This window comes from Mastigoproctus giganteus, chromosome 6 (genome assembly GCF_048544385.1).
Source record: "Mastigoproctus giganteus isolate SK-2022 chromosome 6, ASM4854438v1, whole genome shotgun sequence".
NCBI classification, from domain to species: domain Eukaryota; kingdom Metazoa; phylum Arthropoda; class Arachnida; order Uropygi; family Thelyphonidae; genus Mastigoproctus; species Mastigoproctus giganteus.
In genome coordinates, this window is record NC_143580.1 from 37,373,359 (window position 1) to 37,389,048 (window position 15,690).

The window sequence follows — 15,690 nt, forward strand, 5'->3', positions numbered from 1 at the left end:
GAAAAGGCCCAGATTCGAATCCCGTCGATTACGCGAGAAACTTTTATGGACTTTTTTTTTTCGCTCCGTGGTTGAGTTATAGGTCTCAGGCGTAGATAAAAAAAAAAAAGTAAAGTGCAGCCATTATCAACCCACTGCAGGATGGAAGCCTCCTCAACAATTCATGCTGAGGGAAATGGACCATAATCTGCCACGCTGGTCCATTGCGGGTTCAGATCGACCGTATTCAGCAGTCAGGGGCTTGAACCCCGGTCTAATCAAAGAGCGTGTGCTACTGCACTCCCGCTCCTGCCCACTCGGCTACGGAGGCGTAGATAGAAAGGTTTTTCATCCAACAAAGGTTTTTCGTCCAACATGAAGAAAATGACCGACACGTCTGAATTTCAGAGAGAGAGAGAGAGAGAGAGAGAGAGAGAGAGAGAGAGAGAGAGAGAGAGAGAGAGAGAGAGAATGCAGTGGAATAAGCAGCACAAAAACCCGACCCTTGATGATTTCAAATATGTCATACTTTCAAACGAATCATCAGTCTCACTTTTTCCAATATCAGGGAGAGCATACGTTTGGAAAATGCCAAAGGAAGCACATCATCATGACTGTTTTGTGTGAACCGTCAAATATGGTAGAGGTCAAGAATGGTTTGAGAAACAATATCTTAGTATTCTGTAGGTCCTATCAGTACCCTGAACTGACGAATTACTACCAGTGATTACCTTATTATTCTGTGTGACCAGGTGCAAATTGTTTCCCACAACGATGCCATGTTTCGGGATGATAATGCCCCAATATACACAGCCTGATTTGTCCAATTTTGGTTTGAAAGCATGAATCTGAAGCTAAGCATCTTCAATGGCCTGCGCAATCACCAGATGTAAATGTTATTGAGTCACTGTGGGTATGGAGAGGAGAGTGAAAAGTAGATTTATTCCAACTTCATTACTGAAGGAGCTTGAAATATTACTTCATAAAAAATGGTCCACTGTTCCTCTTAAGACAGTTTTGAAGACTGAACCAAATCTATTTCACGTAGAATGCAAGTTGTTTTAAAAGAAAATGGTGGCTTACACCATATTAGTGAATACCTGTAACTCTTATTAGATTTTTTAATTATTTTTTCCACCCCAGCGGTTCGCTCTCATCGCTTTATTCAAGAATCGGCAATTCCTCTGTCTTTCATGTTAGAAATATTTGAAGTAACGAATGACATTTCCTCCATGACGCCAAAAGATAAGATAATTTTGAAACCTTGGCATCATTTTAGAAGGGCGACACATCGAACTACTTTTTTTCCGGTTTGATACTTCAAAAAGAAAACCAAATTTCATCATGAAATCTATTATTATTATTATTACTAGCCATATAGTGCAAGGAAGCCTGAGGCTTATGCTACCAGAAAAAAAAAAATTCCGAGTTTCCCTGAGAGAGAGAGAGAAGTAGAAGGGTGAAATTAAGAAGGGCGTTGAATCACCAGGAAAGAGAAGAATGATGATATCCAGTTCAGGCCCCTGGGTGTGCCAAGCCCATACTCACCAGATGTGAGCCCCTGGGATTAAATTTAGTGATTTAAATCGCATTTCTAAATTTGCTTTAATTTCATTAATCATTACTTGAAATATTTGATTCTGAAATTATCTAGATTTTCATAGGCTTGTCAGTAATTTTGCAATGAAACATCTTGGGCTTTTTTTTTTTTTTTTTTTTTGTGTGTGATTTTGATCTCTTCTTTTTGAACTTCAAAAGCTGTGATATTTACTATTTCTGCAGACGGTTCCCTACTTTTAATGCAGCCTGAAACCTGTTTGAATAATAGTGATCAAGTGAACACAGTATTATGTAAATGAGCTTTAACGTTTTGCCAAAGTTGACTTATTTCATTAACACGAGATAGAACTTTGTACTATATGATTAATAGAAGGTCGAACTCGAGACTTGTTATTTCGTTTAGAACTGACTCACAGGAACTAATTGTTGAATCACTACATATGTTGCGAAGACTTTGATAGCATTTTATGTTTAGTTTTACACCATTTGGAATGAAAAACTGGAGTTTCCTCCTGCTCCCGGAGATTCAGGTTTTTCATCCAGCTATAGGCAAACTTACTATAAAAATATAACTTACACTGAGTGATCACTGAATTATAACCACTTACCTAATACTTCGTATGTCCTCCTTGTGCCCTCAATACAACAGCTATCCGGCGTGCATTGATTCAACAAGATGTCGGAAGCGTTCGGGAGGTATGGCCAACCAAGCTGTCTGTAATGCGATCAGCAATGCAGGTATGGAGGTGATTGGTGTGTCCAGACGCCTGATAAGCCTTTCCATAGTGTTCCACAAGTGCTCTATGGGATTGATATCGAGGGAGTTCGGAGGCCAATCGATATGCTGAAAGTCAGAACTGTGTTCCTCAAACCATTCCTGCACAACAAGTGACCGATGGCCGGGCGCATTGTCATCTCGGAATACACCATCGCCATTCGGGAAAAAGTGTAACATAGAGGGGTGTACACAGTCAGCAAGCAGTTGACGATAGTGGAAACCACTGATACATTGTTCCACATGCACCAGAGGTTCCTGCCAGTGAAACATGCCCCACACCATACAACCGCTTCCACTGGCCTGCACTTTCGATACCATGCATGATGGATCAAGAGCCTCACGTTATTGACGCGAAATCTTTACACGACCATCCACCGTGTGGAGTAAATAACATGACTCATCCGACCAGCACACTTTCTTTCGTCTAACGTCCAACTTGCATGATCTTTGCACCAGATGAGTCCTTTACGCTGATGAAGCTTGGTTAGGAGAGGATGCCGTGGGGGTCGTCTGCTAGTATAGCCCATGCGTGCGACGCATGGTCATGCCAGATATTGTTTCGGTTTTGCCCATGTTGTATTGGGTAGTCAACTTTTCAACAGTGCTGCGCCTGTTCGCCTGTACGAGTCGTTCGGAACCGGCGCTCACCTCTAACATCAACCTTTCGCTAACCTTTGTAGTTTTGCCGTCGGATCGTTGTTTGACCATTTTGACGCCAGTCCTGGTATACTTCAAGAACGGTGGCTCTCGAACAACCCAGCAGTTCAGCCGTTTGGGAAATCGAGGCACCATCTCGTCGAGCAACCACAATCTGTCCTTTATCAAAGTCCGATAAATCCTTCCTTATACCATCACGCTCGGAATTTTACTACCTAATGAACCTCTGACACTTTATCAATGCTACATAGGTCGACTAATTTCGCACTCTCGTGGTCAACGGGTCGCATTCAGTTTTCATATGGGTGGTCATAATTCAGTGATCACTCAGTGTATAGCTAAATGCACTTTGTGGAGGAGGGTGTCTTAATGGGCCAGTTACTGAGCATAAAGAGAAATTTGCCTATTTAGTTATTTACAACTAATATAAAATTAGAGAATGCACTTTTGAAACTGAAATTGTTCATCCACCTAGTTTACCATATCGCTTAAAAGCTAAGAATAGAATGTAAAATCTAGATCTGAATAGATTTTGCATAAACTGAGATAAGCTTTTACAACGTTAAACAGTTCTAGGAGCAGTGTTATTTATTTTTATTATTATTTTTGGGCTTATATTCGGCTATTTATAGTCAACTTTTTACTCTATTTTGTCACATCACATGTAATTTCAGTCACATTCCATTCTAAGCTTTATGGAGATCGATGTTTTTATGTGTGGAGGAATTTTTTTGATAATGATTATATGTATGCGTCCTGATGCAACACGTGTAAACGTTAGCTAAATAAAGGATATCTTATATTTGGAAACTGCACATCGAAATTCATGAGAATATTCACGGTTGAGTCAGTTACCGTGTGATGTTTGTGCACGTGTTTGTTGTTGTGGGTAAACATTTAGTTCATCATGAGGTTTAAAACCTATCTTCATAAAGAACCCAAACATATCCTTTTTTCTTCCTCTTTTTTTATGTCATGGAACTTTGATTTTATGATAAGACACTCATATTTATGGGTGTCAAATATGTATTGAAATAATAGGTAAAAACTTAGAGGAGTTTTCTTAACTTCATAAAACAAGCATGGTATAAATTCTTGCCACGAATCACTGCTTCCCATTTTTGCAATCAAGAGATGGAATGTAAAAAAAGTATTTTTGTTTTTATTTTATTTACTCGTAGATGACAATTTTGTTTTGAAGTAGAAAAGTAAACAAGCAATTAAACGACTACTACTACTACCTGCTTTACTTCTCAGTCCATGCACAGTAGTCGGGTACTGTGTGTGTGTATATATATATATATATGTATTTAAAAAGTTAAAAAAGGTAAAAAAGCACACAGGTGATCACACTGCTTGTCAGGGTGATTCAAAAGTCATATAATCCATAGTTTATTTTCAGTTGATTTCATTTATTATTATAAACTTAATTATAATAGAAGTTATAATTAGTTTATTTCAATTGTTATAAATTATTATTATAAATATTGAAAAAAATGGTTAAGGGTTAGAAAAATTTTGAAAGTGCCTGCTCTCTTCACAAATGCAAGCACAAGCTCTTTTCGCTATGACACCTTCCATACATACTGCTAAAGCAGTTTTGAAATTTCTGAATATTGACTGCCATCAGTATTTATTCTTAATTCTGATGTTTAAGGGATGTTAGTGGATACCATTCCTTTTAAGCAGCCCCCCCCCCCCCCCCAGTGATTCAAATCTGGAGATCATGATGGCCATAAAGTTTTGTAAATAAGGTGCTTCGGACAAACAGCATGCTGCACTCATTGTAAACAAAGCTGGTGAGTGACTGAAGATTAATGTCAAAACAGCTCTCATACATCTGGGGGATGACCATTGGTATAATTATTATTGCAACCAGAATCAAAAATCCATGTTTTAAGTTAAGGAAGGATTAGAGAAATTATTAGAGGGGATAAACAGATGATGTTTTTTTTTTTTTTCCTTGATGCTGTATAAGCTTGCTTCCTTGCATGATTTGCTACTACTAATACCAGTACTAATACTAATCACAGCATGGATTTTTGTAAGGGATGGTCTTGTATAACCAATCTGATAGGTTACTTTGATGCAGTGACCAAGGAACTGGATGCAAAAAATAACTTTGACATCATATACTTGGATTTCAGGAATGCTTTTGATACTGTTACACATAAAAGACTGCTACACAAACTAGAGCAATGTGGCATTAAGGGCAAGTTACTGCTATGGATAAAGGGATGCTTAAGGAAGATAGAGAGTAGTTATCAATGAGCACCGCTCTTTGTGGACTAATGTTATTAGTGGAGTTATTATTATTAGTCATACAGTACAAGGAAGCCTGAGGCTTATGCTGTACCAGGCAATGTTATTTAGTTTTTTTTAGAAGCATTAGCAACTAAAGCCATATTGCTCCGTGGGTATGCAATGGTCATTCCCTGACCTTTTCGCATCCTCCGTATTTGGTGGTCACGGGCTCGAACCCCAGTCTAGTCAAGAAGCGTGTACTACGCACTGTTGCTCCTGCCCACCTGCTGTATCAGGCGAGAGAGAGAGAGAGAGAGAGAGAGTCAGAAGTAATAGGGAATCACCAAAAAGAGAAGAATGATGATATCCAGCTCAGGACCCTGGGTGTGCCAAGCCCATACTCACCAGATGTGAGTCTGGAGGAATACTCACCAGATGTGAGTATTCCTCCTGTGGTCTTCCGTCAAAAGGATGTCAGAAGGATTTTGACAAATCTTGATGCTGAGAAAGCTCCAGGTCCTAATGGTATTTCTCCACTTGTTCTCAAAACCTGTGCTCCTGAACTTACTCCTGTTCTTTGCCGCCTTTTTTCACTTTCTTATTCCAAAAATGTTTTTCCTTCTGCTTGGAAATTTGCTCATATCTAGCCAGTTCCTAAAAAGGGTGACAAATCCCTCCCATCCAGTTATTGTCCTATTACTTCTACTCTTTCTAAAGTAATGGAGAAATCAATTAGCTGCCTACTCTTAAACTATCTAGAAACCTTCCATCTGATCAAAAATCACCAGTATGGATTCTTAGTGGCGATCCACTGGTGATATTCTGGCTTATGTTACCCATTTATGGACAGATTTAATGTAAAAGTTCGTTGAAACCCAAGCAGTTGCTCTTGACATCTCAAGGGCTTTTGATCGTGTTTGGCATAAACATCTAAACAAGCTTCCATCTTATGGTTTGCCAACTGTTTTTGCAATTGGTTATCCAGTTTTCTCTCTGACGACTCACTGAGGATGATGATAGATGGCTCTCTGTTTTCTAACTTCTCCACTAATGCTGGTGTACTCCAAGGTTCAGTTCTTTCCCCCCACACTTTTCCTCTTGTTTATTAATGACCTTCTTCCATTGATCGGAAATCCTATCCATAGTTTTGCTGACGATAGCACATTGCATTCCAGTTCGAGAAACGTCACTCTTCTCGATCAGCTTCAACTTTTCAAAAATCTGCTACCAATCCCTTAAATGCCGATTTCCAGATAATTCTCCAGTGGGGAAAAGACAACCTAGTTGATTTCCATCCTTCCAAAACTCAGTCCTGTCTTATATCTCACAAAAAGGATTCTTCTGCTCCTATGCTTACAGGCGCCTCTGTAGCCAGGTGGGAAGGAGCAGCAGTGCGTAGCACATGCTTCTTGATTACACTGGGGTTCGAGCCCGTCACCACCAAATACGGAGGATGCGGAAAGGTCAGGGAATGACCACCGCATATTCCGGAGCAATATGGCCTTAGTTGCTAATGCTCCTAAAAACCAAAAAACAACAAATCCTATGCTTATCTTTGGTGACACTGATTCTAGACAAGATGATATATCTCTTTTGGGGATTACCCTGACTTCTAATCTCTCTTGGCACAAGCACATTACAAATATTGCTTCCTCTGCATCAAAAAAACTTGGTTCTCTCTTTCACTCTCAGCGTTACTTTTCTTTCAAACAGCTGTTCACTCTATACAAATCCCAAATTCCTCCTACCATGGAATATTTTTCCCACATCTGGGGCGGTGTCCCCCAAAACCTCTCTCAGGCTTCTAGATTCCATTCAAAAGAGGGCACCTAGGTTAATTAATGACTCATCTCTAACAGAGTCTCTCCACTCTGTCTCATAGACATACTGTTTCTGCTGCATGCCTTTTCTACAGATGCTTCCATGGGCACTGTTCTTCTGAATTGGCTTCTATAATTCCCGCTCTCTCTTTCAAAACAGTCTGAACATGGCTGCCACCAGTCAACATCCATTTACTGTCCAACTTCAAACTCACAGAACCAACTTTTCATCTTCCTCATTTATTCATTCAACTGCCGTTTTCTGGAACAACCTTTCTTCATACGTATTTCCTGAAAATTACAGTCTACAGAAGTTCAAGTCTAATGTCAACAAATATCTTCTTTCATCTTCTCAGCCTCCAACCCATGCAAGGTACTAAGTACTATAGGTTCTAATATCTCTCGAGTTTGGGGTTTTCATAAAAAAATTTAAAAAAATACGGAAAGGTTATGTGGCATTGCTTTTATACATTCAGAAATTTAAACTTATTTATGTCCTTAATATATTTACATCGTGATCTTGTTAGTTGTGTGACATGGTTCACAACAGAAGAGGTATTATCCTGTGGAGATGACCATCAACTTCTTAGTTGGAATTTGGTAACCAATGAAACTACCAAAATAGCTGATTTATCTGACGAACTTTTCCCCACTGACATACACTGGTTTCCCCGACATGGAGGAGGTGTAATGAAGAAGCAGTCTGGGGGAGAAATATTTGTTATTACATCTACTGATGGTAAATATAATTTTATGTGATATTTAATTGTTACAAAAAGTTTCAAAATATTTTTATTGAAATGCATATTGCACAGTAGCACTTATTTATTTGATGTAACATTCTAGCATTTACAGATTTCATTGAAGTACAGGTACCTGGTATGGCATTCGTTAGACAGGACTTAGGTGCTTTTTTTTTATTATAAAATATAATTGTAGCATTTTGTTGCTAAATTAGAAAGATACCAGTAGTCTCTGTTATTCTTTATGCAAGGCAGTACTGTTAGTAAAAATGTTCCATATATTCACTACATTAGTATCAGTAAACTTTAATTTTATATTATGAATTTGAGGTAACTGGTGAGAAACTGTGGCATTACATTCTATCAAGCAGATAAGAAAGTTTCATGAGAGCACTGTGTAGGGAAGAGGAGCAAAAATAAAAAAAAAAGAAAAGAAAGAAAGAAAATATATATATATATAATAATTCTAATAATAAGTGACATTGTAACTTACTATTATTTGAGAGCCCTAGTTCATCACGATGCACCATAGGTAAAAAAAGATACATTATAAGAATGAATGAATTTGAGAGTGAAATCCTAAAAGTATACAATTTCACTCCCAAATTCATAGATATAACAGACAAAAATATATACTTTTTAAATATGTAAATATATACTATAGGAAACTATGTGAGTGCTGAAAGGTTAATGGTGTGGAAGCCCATGTAACAGTTACCACAAAGCTTCCATTACAGTTCTTTCAATTTATTAGTGCTTCCTCTATGTATATGAAGGACTCATTGTTTCTCCCTATCTTGTTTTTTTCCTGATTCACAATATGGTTTTTGGAATTGATATACTCAATATGATCATCATTTATAATGACCTAGTATATGCATGGAACAAGTGAACTTGTCATGTGCATGTACAGTGAATTCTTACTTTACACGTGTTTAAATTACATGAATTTAAATAATAATGCACGGCAACCAAGTTATCTTGGATCTCAGTTACAACCAGAATTGGAAGTGTATTACAAGGAAGAAGGAATTCCATTCAACATCTTACTTATTCTTTATAATGCCACAAGCCATCCACCCAGTACTGTATTGTTGATATCTGTTCCAATATCAAGGTTGTTTTTTTCCCCGGCAAATACAACCTCAATAGTCCAGTCCAGCCTATGGACCAACAAGTGATTAAATATTTTAAGACCCAGTATTTAAGGCACATTCTGGCTGACCTGATTGACAAGATTGACCACGAACAGATGAGTGCAGCAATGTTGGCGAACCTTCAATATAAAAGATGCTTTAAAATTCATTGATGCTACATGGCGCAGTATTCCACATAACTGTATTCAAAGTTCGTGGCATGAGTTATGTCTAGATCTTAGCAACTCCTTCAAAGGCTCTGATACTGATGAAGGTTATGCACAAACTAAAGACAAATGCATGAAACTTGCTAAAAACATAGGGTTCACTGAAGTGGAGGCAACTGATGTTGATGATTTAATTGATTTGCATCATCAAGAATTGTCAAATGAATATCTGTTTGCACTGGAGCAGCATCACATTCAAGAGGAGGAGGCAGCAATGAGCAAAGGCCCAGAGATTAAAGAAGAACAGAGCCTGACATGAAAGGATATTGAAAGAATTAAATCTTATAAATGAAGGCCTAAATCTGTTAGCTGATGAAGACACTAATCTTGAACGAAGCTCTAAAGTGTCACGTAAAGTTACACTAGAATTTGGTTACTCATAGTAACAGTAGTGGATGACTACTGTTACTATGAGTTGTTGTGTGAGAAGAGGCAACGTGCAAAGCAACTAACTCTAGATTCTTTTTTTCAATTGCTCCAGAAAGACGTCAAGTGAACCCTTTACTTCCCAGGTTAGCGTAACACTCCCACCCCTACCTATCTGGTCATAATCCGAGGGAATGGAATCTGACCATGACGATCTCCCTCATCAATCTGTCTAAGGCACCCTCCACCACCAATCTCTGTACCCCCCTTCCTTCTCTCTCTCTCTCTCTCTCTCTCTCTCTCAATTTCTGTTTGTGTTGTACTGTATATGTTGGTTATAATGAACATACTTTTTCTTATTGTACAAAAAAAAAAAGTACGTAAATCAATAAAGATGAATGAATCTCTTTGGTTGCTCATTGTTTTCTTTAGAGTGGATGACTACTGTTTCCAACCAAAGAAAACGAACGGTATGTACTGGTAGAGGTAACTTAACTAGATGCGAGAGTTACTTTCATAGGCCTATTATTGCATTTTTTGGTGATTATTTATATTACAGGTGAAGTTAAATTGCGTGAGGCATTCTGGAATGCAACCCTCGGTAAATTGAGAAGTCGCTGTACTTGGTGATCATAAATTTTCTTCCAAAAACTTTGTATTTGCTTGGTCACACTTTATTATATCTCACTCTGTCTTCTCTGTTTCCAAATTTCAATGCTCTGTGAAACCTAAAGACACTAAAAACTATCACATTAAACTGCTACTAGTCAATTTAAAAAAAAAAAGCTTCTGAAGTTTTATTAACTTCAATATATTAATTTGTGTCACAAAATATTATGTCCTTAGGGACAAAAGGATTTATTGAATCAATGACACAATTGAAAACATTTGAAGATTAATATTTGTGATGTTAAAAAAAGTAAATAAAAATAATCTTAATATTGTTTTAAATATCTAATAGCATTACCTAGTATGATTGCCTTTGTAAAATTAATCATTAGAGTAAACTATAGGGACTTGTAAAAAAATTTATTTTCAGTAGGATGTACACAGAAGAAAGATTAATAGTGAATGCATATTGTGGAGAAGTTTGTAATTTACTTTGGTTTTTTTTTCTGGAAACTGTTTATTACTATTGTTGTAAGCCTTACCACACTATCTTTCATTATCCAAAAGATAGTTATTATATGTTTGAAAAGAAAATGGTGATTTCTGGATAGCAGAAATTTGTAATGTAATTTTTCAAATTAGAGTATAAAGATTTTAATCAGTTTGTTTACAGCAGGCATGTCAAACTGAGGGTCCCCTGAGGGCCATATGGGTCACATTTGTGTTGTCATGAGGGCCGCACACGACAACTAATTGAAGTCATTTAATAAAAATTATTGCGGAATATTTTTATTACTTAAACTTAGAAACATACAATGTGCATACAAATGGTTTAGCAGCTAGCCACATTCATAATGCAAAGTAATGAAGTAGTTTAACAAAAGAAAAAAAAAGAAATTTTAAACAGCAACATAGACTTGTATGGAACAGCAACAAATACGTTGTACAAAAATTACAACAGTTCAAAATGAACATTTATTTACGACTATTTTTAGTGTTTTGTCCTGAGGCTTGACACCTTGTTTTAATGACAATTTTTGCTATGTCTGACTGAAATGTCTGTGCAGTTCCGACTTTCATCAGAGATAAGAGGTGTTGATCAGTCAGTCTTGTTCTCTGAGAAGTTTTTGTTGATTTCATGAAGGAAAATAACTGTTCACACACATAGGTAGAACCAAACATTGCCATAATCCTTGTGGCAAACTTTCTGAAGTTTTTAAACTTTTCAAGAAGGTATGAAAAGAAACGAGGTATCCCCACTTCAAGATACTTTGCTCTGAGTATAGAATCCGACTGCATTTCTACTAGTTCCATCTGCAGTCTTTCTTCTGCCTTGGCAACATCAAAGGTGAATGGTACCGAGAATAATGCAAAGTGGTGTTCAAAAGATGAGAAATCACGAAATCTTTCCTGAAATTCTTTTGACAACAATTCCAGGTGACTGTCATACTTAGCAAAGCTAAGTACAGACTCAGTATTGGCAGTGTTTTTCAGCTCTTTGCACTTAGGAAAATGAACTAAATTTTCATTTGACAACTGTGACTTCCATAAGCTTAGTTTTGTAATGAAGCACTTGATGTCCTCATACAACTGAGTGATGAGTTTGTTTTTATCTTGTAATTTCAAATTAAAATCAGTTAATTGTGCAGTAATGTCCATAGCAAAAGCCAGATCCTGGAGCCAACTTTCATCTTTTATTTCATCCGTGTTTTGACCATTCATCTCCAAAAACATAATTATTTCTTGTCTCAACAAATAAAATCTTTTCAGCACTTTGTGACATGACAACCAGTGGACTTCTGTGTAGAATGGAACATCGGTAAACTGATTATCCATATCTTCCAACAACTGGCTGAATTGACGGTGGTTGAGAGCATGGCCTCTGATATAGTTCACTGTCTTTGTGACCAAACTAACCACATGATCCAATTTTAAAATCTTTGAACACAAATGTTGCTGATGAATAATGCAGTGAAAATGTGCAAATGATGAATCTGGATGCGAGTTTTCTATTTTTGTTCGTAACATGGCAGCAACACCATTATGTCTGCCAACCATATTCGCAGCACTGTCGGTAGATAAGCATGCAAGTTTACTCAAATCCAAACCATATTCATGCAGAACCTGCTCGACTTTCTCAAAAATGTCCTGGCTTGTTGTAGTGTCATGCATGGGGATCAGTTCAATCAGTTCTTCATAAATGTTAAATTCACTGTCACAAGCCCTGATGAAAACCGCAAGCTGTGCTATTCCAGTGATGTCAACGGTCTCATCAATAGCAATAGAAAAATGTTCAAATCTTGATGATGTGGCCTTCAACTGCTGTTTCAAATCACTTAACATTCCAACAATCCGTTCAGCAACAGTGTTCCTTGTTAATGAAATATCTTTGAATAAGTGTGCTTTTTCTGGACACACAATTTGAGCCATTTTTACAAGGCATTGCTTTACGAAATCTCCTTCACTGTAAGATTTCCCACTCATGGCAATCATTCGGCTGAGTTCATAGCTTGCAGTAACGGAAGCGACATTCCCTTTCTCGATTTTTGTAAAACAAGTCTGTTGCTGTCTCACGTTAGCCTTCAATTCCTTGAGTCTTAAGACACGCATTGGGCCTTCATATTTATCGTAAGATCGATGGTTCGTTTCATAATGTCTTTTCAAGTTGTACTCTTTTGGCGAGGCAATGCTTTTGTTGCAAATTAAACAATGTATCTTTCATTCACCGTTGTGCAAAAATACTGTAATTCCCATTTTTCTTGAAACACTCGCCCTTCTTCATTCAGTTTCCTTTTTCTCTTAGCTGGAGAAGCACTAGCCATTTTTAAAGATGATGTGCAATCTGAAAAATAATAAAATTAAATTAAAAATAAAATCACCGGTTAAAAAACTGAAACAAAATTTAGGCCAGCTTATGTATTGTTACGAGCGAGATAAATGGGTTTTTACCTCATGCTCGTTGGTTCCACTCTCTCACTCAGGCCGAGCGGTTTACCTTAACGAGAGAGGAACCTTTTCCACTTGTGGGCCGTGGAATTCGGATCAGGAACAGGTACCTACACCAATAAATTGGCAAGAATGCTAGAATTCTTGTCGTAAGGCAGCCGCGCGCGATATTCAAAATTCTAAATTACTTCAATTAACAGATTTTGCGAATCGCTACAGTGTCCTTTGTGCGGGCCGCAGGTGTGCTTGCAAAGGGCCGCATGTTTGACATGCCTGGTTTACAGCATAGTGATGAATACTAATTTTTTTAGCAAAGTTACTAGTGCCTTAAAGAAATTTTATTAAATCTTAATTTTTAATAAATTAAAAGTGCTAAATTGGCATCCTTCCTATAAACAATGCCAGATATGCATCTGAAAAATACTGTAAAAAATGGAAATGGACCTTTGTTCTGTGAATATAATTAATCTTTAAGGAAATGAATATATAAATTGTTGTTATTTCAGTAATACAGTGGTACTGCATTAGTGAACTTTAATTTCCTCTGATTAATGCTAACTGAATATTTAACCTTTAGGGAAGTTTCACTTAGTTGCAAGAAATGGAAGGGTAGAGAGAAGCATAGATGCTCATAGAGGTGCTGTTTTGTCGGGACGATGGAGTCATGATGGGATGGCCCTTGTAACAGGTACATTTTTTGTTATAAAAATATTAAAATGCTAATTTAATCTTTTTTGATATATTTGTTTTATTTTTATGAATTATTAAATAATGTACCCTTGATTTTAAAGTATTATTATCTGTTATCAAGCTGAAGGAGTTGGATTGTAGCCTCCTCTGTAATCTTTCCTATGACATTCATATTCGCAGATACTAGTAGATCAAGCTGTTGTGGCTAGCACAGTGGATATGATCATTGTGATGTTTTAGGGACTTTTTTTTTTTTTTTTTTTTTGCACCGTAGTTAAGTTAGTTGGTCATGTGAGAGGTGCACTGTTTTTCTCCCGAAATCTTGAGTTTTTCATCTGCAATACAGGCTCACTAATCATGCAGTTTTCACTACACTTGATGCCTTGTAATCTTAAATATCAGTGCAAAATCAGAAACAATCAACCATTATAGTAATTCAAAATTATATAATATTAATGATAATCTTGGTTTACATTTATTAAATAACTGACGCTTATTTAAATAATTCAGTTGTATTTCTTTTAGGGTGCAGTGATGTTATAAATAGTTTGCCTAATAAAAATCCTACCCACCTCCATTTATATCAAAATGTCAAGCCTGAATAAGTCACATTTCACTTAATATTTATACATACATTAAACTGTTATTTTTTGCACATCTGAATTAAACATGCCTCTGTTATCTGGACAAAGATAATTTCATTTTATGGTAGCAAGATGTATATTTGAAGTGAAAGAAAATCTTGTGTCTCTCTCAGTTTTTTGTACTGTTTGAGCAAGATTTCTATTAAAACCTCTTTTTGGAATGGAAGATTTATAAAAAGAATGGCATCTGATGAGAAAGTTAATTACTTTTATAACAAGATGTTTTAAAATTTATAATTCGCTAAAAAAATAAGAAAAAGACATATCACTTAATAATAAATTTTTTACCAACTGTCAGATCAAAAGTTGAATTTTAGCTGCACAGGATTCCTTAAGCATATCTAAAATTAAGTGAAAACTAAATGAAAATAAAAATAAAAATGAAATGAGGGTAAAAAACAAGAAATATATAGGGAATTTCAAAATTGAATGGATTTATTTGTTTAAATTTCTTTATAATAAATTTGGACATAACTCACTGATCTGTGTTTTAACCAGTGCTTTGTTTTTAAAAAAAAAAAAAAAAGGTGCCGGTACTCATTCTTTGCTATCGGGATAAATTGAAAATTAAAAGGATATGAAAAGTACTCTAATTCCCCCCCCCCCACGATATTGTTACTTTAGTAGTAATTTTTTTTTTTTTAGCATAAGAACAAGAAATTAAGTTTATTAACACAGTTTATTAAGCATAAATTTATTATTCAAGTATATAAAAAAATAAGTAAAATGTGAGTAAAATAAGTAAAAATAATTTCATAATAAAGTTTTTGTAGAATATTCCAAATTTTTATTAAGTTCTCATCCGACACCCTATGCTGACTTCTTTTCCTGCTCTTTGTATCGGTTGCTGAATGGCGTTTCTGAAGCAGCCACAAATCGACATATTTTGCTGGATCACAGCAGGTCAGCGGACGGCCCACAATTTTAAGAAACAGCAGTGAAGAAACTGTTTTTGTCATTAACAAAGTGCTGGTTGGTGATCAGATTTATTTCTGAAAATTCTCATTCACATTTACTTGGTATCATACTCAGAGCGTTCATCAAATGCTTCAGTTCTTCGGAAACCTTCTTATCAATTAGGTATCCACGAATTGCATTTAACTCTAATCGACAATTTTCTAACTTCATTTTCACCAAATGCCAACAGTTCGTGTTTAGAAGGTTTAATACCTTCGTTGTCCTCGTTTTCCTTCTCTCGTCATCGGTATTGTCACTAGTTCTTAAATTTAAATTTTTTTCTTTTCTTTTTTTCTTTTTTTTTTTTTTTTGAAACTGTCCAAAATATTGGTAT

The 15,690-nt window shown here is 36.3% G+C and overlaps 1 protein-coding gene across 1 annotated transcript in view; it reads left to right on the forward strand.

Annotated features, from left to right (window-relative positions):
* The first annotated feature begins 3,796 nt into the window (after positions 1–3,796).
* Oseg5 (intraflagellar transport protein Oseg5) overlaps positions 3,797–15,690 on the forward strand; it is a 118,284-nt gene continuing 106,390 nt past the window's right edge. The window contains exons 1-3 of the mRNA XM_090376143.1: positions 3,797–3,918; positions 7,550–7,777; positions 13,643–13,753. Coding sequence (XP_090232269.1) covers positions 3,882–3,918; positions 7,550–7,777; positions 13,643–13,753 — 376 coding nt within the window. The 5' untranslated portion in view covers positions 3,797–3,881. The remainder of the gene's footprint in view (positions 3,919–7,549; positions 7,778–13,642; positions 13,754–15,690) is intronic.